The 6547-nt window shown below is 33.5% G+C and overlaps 2 protein-coding genes across 7 annotated transcripts in view; one reads left to right on the top strand and one right to left on the bottom strand.

Moving 5' to 3' along the window:
• LOC105562051 (UDP-glucuronosyltransferase 3A1-like) overlaps positions 1-2607 on the top strand; it is an 8393-nt gene extending 5786 nt beyond the window's left edge. The window contains exons 2-3 of the mRNA XM_012012552.1: positions 749-1102; positions 1985-2607. Coding sequence (XP_011867942.1) covers positions 749-1102; positions 1985-2279 — 649 coding nt within the window. The 3' untranslated portion in view covers positions 2280-2607. The remainder of the gene's footprint in view (positions 1-748; positions 1103-1984) is intronic.
• Positions 2608-2610: 3 nt separating this feature from the next.
• Positions 2611-6547, bottom strand: part of LOC105562034 (chymotrypsin-2-like) — a 5922-nt gene continuing 1985 nt past the window's right edge. For 5 of the 6 annotated variants that reach the window (XM_012012528.1, XM_012012526.1, XM_012012524.1 and 2 more), the window contains 4 exons: positions 5917-5998; positions 4882-5195; positions 3068-3319; positions 2611-2781 (listed from right to left, as the gene is read on the bottom strand). In XM_012012528.1, the coding sequence (XP_011867918.1) occupies positions 2635-2781; positions 3068-3319; positions 4882-5195; positions 5917-5977 (774 nt within the window). In that variant the 5' untranslated portion in view covers positions 5978-5998 and the 3' untranslated portion in view covers positions 2611-2634. Of the gene's footprint in view, positions 2782-3067; positions 3320-4881; positions 5356-5916; positions 5999-6547 lie in introns of those variants that run through there. The other variant, XM_012012529.1, reaches the window with a different exon arrangement.

Genomic DNA, 6547 nt, shown 5'->3' with positions numbered 1-6547 from the left:
GGTCACTCACACACCGGATCGTTAAAATAACGGATTTTATTCCTGTATACAGGGTGTACTAAAACCACCGGAGGTCCTCTTAGTGACAGATTCCTTAGAACATTTCCAGACGAAAATCCTAATACAAAGGTGTCGAGGCTATAATAGTTTTTAAATTAGAAGCGATTATTTTCCACAAATGATACAGCTGAAATTTCGCGCGCTCAGGCACGGCGAAATGACAAGTGATATAAGTGTTCCTATGAATATCGCTCTTTTTATGATGTTATGTTTATTGTATAAATTTACAATATCACTTGTCATTTCGCCGTGCCTGAGCGCGCGAAATTTCAGTCCTATCATTTGTGGAAAAAAATCGCTTCTAATTTAAAAACTATTATAACCTCGACACTTTTGTATTAGGATTTTCGTCTGGAAATGTTCTAATCTGTCATTAAGAGGACCTCCGGTGGTTTTAGTACACCCTGTAAAGTTGTTTCTAGAATCATAACTTTCGATAGAAATTTGCAGATTTTCCATATTGCAGGAATATTTGCATATAAATTAAGTAATCCTCAAAATATACATTATTTTCCAATCGTACCTGTTCGTGATGAAAATGTTTTCAATTTTTTACAACTGATTTTATACGCTGTTTCTATCATTTAGAAAATAAATTATAAGCTAGTTTTGAAAATTATTTAAAATAACAAACTACATGCATAGTCAAATCAAGTTCCAGAAACATTTAAATAAATCGAATAATTAGTCGTCTGTACGAAAAAAACATTCCGTCGTCTTTTAAATTATTGTTAGTTTCGCGCATTGTGCATTTGCCAATCGCGATGTTTTCACAAAGAAGAAAAAAAAACAGTGTCACTATGAATTTCGCAGAACATAAAAACATACGAGCTTTCATTACGCACGGCGGGCTCTTTGGGACGCAAGAGGCAATCTATTGCGGAGTTCCTATGATTGGCATTCCCCTGTTTGGCGATCAACGCAACAACATTCTAAATTATGTCAACAAAAAGGTGGCAATTTCGCTTAATTCAGTATCTGAAGTTACCGAGGAAAAATTAACTTCGGCGATAAATACCATCTTGAAGGATCCCTCCTATCGGTAAGTACTCAAAGACTACAGACATTGGAAAGCCTAAGCATTGTACTGTTGTTTGCTAATTGTAACATGTTCAACTGGGCTTAATGAAATCATAACATTGATCGAGAGAAACTGCAAACACAAGATGTACCTGTGCTCAATTTACATAAGACGTTACGTAGTGACGATAATAAAGTTGTAGTTGCATCTTGTATACATATAACATAATTGTAACATACATATTCTTATTTTTATCAATTTTTTTACTTTTCATTAATTTTTGTACAGATATATTTTTAACTTCACTTATTAGTTTTTTTTTCAAAACTTTGTCCAATTTGAAAAATGTGATTTTACTTGTGAACATAATAAAAAATAAAATTGTGCAACTAACGATCAAATTATTAAGTTGAATTTAAAAAGTCAAAATTCTGTGATTTAAATCTTATTAGCTTTATCGATCCGCGACCGGTTGCAGCGTTCATATCGTGGAATAAACAGAGCGTGTGCTCTCTATTGTAACCAAATCTTGCTTCACTCTCCAATGCATATCGTGAGTCGGTTCTAATCAATCGGTATGTGCTTTAAATTCCACATCCATTTCATCTGCACGAATCCGTATGAAACACGTTTTACGCGTAAAGGTTCAATAATAAGAGCAAACGCTTCAACCGGATAGGACGAATGAAAAGAGAGAGAAAAAAAATGTAAAATCCATATGAAGGTCGCGCACTTTTTGCAGCACGAAAAAAAATCAAAATTTCTCGAGCCAGTATCAAACAAACACGTGACACGACTAAACATACCACTCGTTATACACTTCTGAGTTTGGCCATAATTGATTTCGTCTGTAAACGTTAATCCCGCTGTATTGCTAAGAAACTTTTGTCTCATTCGTTTCAGTGAAAATATACAAACACTGTCGAAGAAGTTCCTCGATCGACCGATAAGTGCCTTGGATGAGTCCATATTTTGGGTGGAGTATATCGGGAAATATGGAAACGTAATTCAATCACCAGCACTTCAACTCTATTGGTGGCAACACTGCCTGCTGGACGTTTATGCCTTGATATTCGTCGTAATTATCACGGTGCTTTATATCGTGCTGTTTGTTCTCCGAAAATTAAAGAGGCTCTTGTTCGGATCGCGCACACCAAAGAAGGACAATGCAGCAATGAAGTCGAAGAAAAACAAATGAAGATGCTGTCTCTCTTTCCTTGTTTTAAGAAATTTATCTTAGAAATTTTATCTTGTTTTTTTATACGCACGAAAGAAGCATTTCAAAACAATTTATTGAGTATAATGTCCTCATTTGATGCTGTATATAGTATTATAATGAAGTAGTTTAATTACTCGTCTGTGTTTTATACACACTAGAAACGATAAAACGCGCGTTTCGCGCGAAATATTTACGACATATTGAGAAGCAATACTCATTTAACACCACATGTATTAGTTAAATTTATATAAATATAATATTTGTATATAATATGTATGTATGTACAATGAAACATGTCGAAGACACATTCTTTATCGTCAGAAACATTTATTACTCAATCGTCTTGCAATACATTTTCAATAAAATCCTTAAAATGGTTTACCCTAGTAAAAACATCAGGAAAACCAAGTGCGCAGGGTCTTGTCCATGAAAATATGCCTACTAGTATACCATTATATACCAAAGGACTACCACTGTCGCCCTGTCAAATAATATTAATATCAATTGAAATTTTTATGAAATTAACGTTCGAATGTAAAATATATGTCACTGAAAATTTTATTTACACCTTATTTTATATTTATATTATATTGTATACTCTACCACGTCCCACAAGTATATTTATTATTACATACAATTGAATTTTTAATAATAATTAATAATCTAATTTAGATTTCGTAAAGAATCGACTTTCACCGTAACTTTCGCGTGAGTTTCAAAATGCAACCATAGGGTGAAAGTAACTTGATTCTAAGTATTATATTTACCTTGCAGGCGCCGATACCTTTTCTTTCAAATGTACAAATCTGGGAACTGAGAATAGTAGTGTTTTTATAATAGGTTTGACACACGTCATTATCGATAATTGGCACCGAAAGTTTTTGCAAGTTTCGAGACAGCCAACTAACTGGATGAACACGTCCCCACCCGCTGACAATGGCGTGTCGTCCAGCGGGTGCATTGCACGTTGCTAAAGCAATTGGCGATTGAGAAGATGATGTGGAAATTTGTTTAGCAAGCTGAAAGCATCAACATATCTCAAATATCCACAGAGTTTTTCATCCACCCTGAAGAAAAATTTACGAAAGATAACAAGGTATATTTCACCAAACGTGTTTTACTTGACATAATATAAAAATAACAAGTGTTTCTCCTTGAATTTTAATACATCAGGGCATTCTGTTCCGAGTACCGCCACAAATTTTCTGCCAAAAACTATTAATTTATTAAGTTTTCAAGAATAGTCTTAAATCCACTGGACTGTCCTTTGGTTACCTGTCCTTTGGCTACATGGCAAATAATTAAATTTGCTCTCCGCGTGCGATGATATTAAAGATTTTTATAGTAAAAAGAAAAAATATTAGTATCTTTTTAATTACAATCTTAAAGATTTTTAATTAAAAAAACAGAAAGAAGAATTGGATATTATAAAAGTTGCGACTTTCGAAAATTTCTTTAATAGCAAAATTCACGAAATAAAGTTGCACTATAAAAAGAATTCTGAAATTTTGTATAACAATAAAATTATAAAAATTTACAATTCAATAAGATAATTATATAAACTAGAACAATTGCAATCTCTTGAATGACCTTATCAAGTGTTTGTAGATGAATTTTAAGGTCGACGTTTCTTTAAAATCTACCAAATACTGTGATTAAATATAAAATCGCTCTTTTAACATAAAAAAACTCTTACGTACACTGCTGATTACATCAATAATTTATTAACATGTCTGTCCGAGATTTTGTATGTCTTTCATTGTATACGTTACAATAGAATTTCCATTATCGTAACCATATAATGATAAAATACTACGTAATATAATAAAATATATAACCATTAATTGAATAGCATTAATATATCAAGTTCAAAATCGCAACCGTAAATCATAATTTAAGCATAATAATTCTAGAGACGTCTGGTGAAAGTGAAAGTTTGTTCAATTTATCAACAATTATCAATTGAAGACATTGTTGCAAGAACGAGGTAAGTCCACATTTTATGTTTCCGAGATAAACAAAAAAAACTTTCCCCCGTTTTCAAATTTTGTTTCAGAAAGTTTATTTATTTTACATTATATTCTTCTTAGTTATCCATTAGTGCATACTTATTCAAATAATAACAAACTTTCAAAATGCATGAAATTTTAACACTTTTAATTTGGACTTGCCTCGTTCTAGCACCAAAAATGGAAAAAATGCCTAGCAACAGAACATAAACTAGCCAAAAATATTTGAAAGTAGTACCTTTTAGATAGTTATAGTGATAAATTAGTAAAAATAAGTAATAAACTATTAAATTAGCTAATTTTTTTCCGCACTTGCCTCGTTCTTGCACCAATCTGCTTAGAGGGGCAAGTCCAAAAATCTCAGTTTATTTAACTAACAATGCACTTACGTACGTCGTTTTTACACCAATCGATCGGGCTTGGAACGTTGCATATAATGCAAAATCCAAAAGTGTTAAAACATCATTTTCGCCAAAAAGTGGACTTACCTCGTTCTTGCAGCAATGTCTTCAATTCATCAAAATATACCTCCGATTTCAACTGTCAAACAGCAAAAGGAAAGCATGCCTCACCATAATTACAACTAGATCAGCCGTCCAAGACGTCTCGGAGCCATATATGTAATCAGGATGGCATTTGATATCTTTGATAGCGTGGTTCTCGCCCCCTTTCAAAATAATGCTCCCAGTGCGCACGTTGAGCTCTTCAGAAGGTTCATCTATCAGGCCACATACACAATGCGCAGCACTCAGGATGTGCCTATCACTGATAAGTGCACCACTGCAGATATGCAAGTCGTAGTATCTTAAGGACACCTGATAAGGAAACTCATTTTCGACGGCGTCCTGTCCACCAACCAAACGTCGTATACGAAGTCCTCGAGATCCTTTTCCGGAAAAAAACGGGTGTGCAGGATATTTGTCACGGCGCATTTTATTAAAAACCAAGCAATTGTGCCTTTCTGATCAGCACCTTCAGATCTTAACGAACTGTAGACGGCGAACTTTCTTACAGAATCCGTAAAGTGCCATTTAAAAAAACATTCCCTGTTTGCAGTAATTTGGTTCCGATAAAATACAGTTTATATGTTGCAGTCTCAAAAATTTCTAATAAAATATATGATAATATTTGATAATATATGTATATCATTATCTCTTATTTTATGTACACATAAATAGTAGAGGAAATCCTCTATTACGAGATAAGATTCTAATGTTAGATAGTAGGTTTTTAACGTCCAAATGCAATCACAAATCTTTTTTGGCAACGCTTACACGATCTACTAATCAATTTTCTACTAAACAGATGCCACTCCAAGGGCAACAAATTAATGATGGAACCAGCAGACGATGCCTATTAATTTAGCAGAAACTCCGCTATCTCATATTCGGATCCTGTCTCACAGGGAACTTTCCTCTAATTATAAGTATAGCTAATAACTTATTAAACGTATCAATCAACAATTTGTTCCAATTCTGTATATTCCTATCTTTTCTTCTCCCTTTTAACAGTTACATTAAATTAAATTCGCACTTAATAAACGTATACACTCTTTTTCCCACGTAAAGGAAAATACAAGAGAACGTAATAAATCTCTTTTCACTTACCATGACTGACGTTCAACGTAAAAATAATTACCAAGCACAGGACAGTGAGATCCATCGTCATATGTAGAGCTGATTGCGAGTCCTGTAAGAAATAAAAAGATATGTTAACAATATGGGCCTTTTATGATCCTTGCAGCCTTAAATGACTAAATTTTATTAAATTCTTTCGTTAATCCGGTTAGTAAGCTACAGCTAGAACAATAACACATAATAATATTGCCATAATATCGAAATTAATAATTAATTAATTGATAACTAACATATTTGTTGCAATAAAGAATTTTTTGCAATAAAGAATTAATTGATAACTAAACATATTTGTTGCAATAAAGAATTTTAGTAAATTAACCTATGCATAAATAATATTATACAGGGTGAGTCTTTCCATATCCGACAAAATTTTTGAGAAGGTAGAACGGATCGAGATGAACGGAAAAGTCCTGTATCATTTTGCAATTTTCGTAATAGTTAACGAGTAATTAATTATTAAAAATCGTTGTCTTAGGCTGGCCTACCGCCCAATTCGAGCGCGTGGCGAGATGTGCGCATAGCAATATCGATCGCCGGGCGGTCACATCTTGCCACGCGCTCGAATTGGGCGGTAGGCCGGCCTAAGACAACGACTTTTAAT

This window comes from Vollenhovia emeryi, unplaced genomic scaffold (genome assembly GCF_000949405.1).
Source record: "Vollenhovia emeryi isolate VEMERY1.0 unplaced genomic scaffold, V.emery_V1.0 DF939197.1, whole genome shotgun sequence".
Lineage (NCBI taxonomy): Eukaryota > Metazoa > Arthropoda > Insecta > Hymenoptera > Formicidae > Vollenhovia > Vollenhovia emeryi.
Note: the sequence above shows the minus strand (reverse complement) of the source record. Positions and strands in the feature narration are given on the sequence as shown.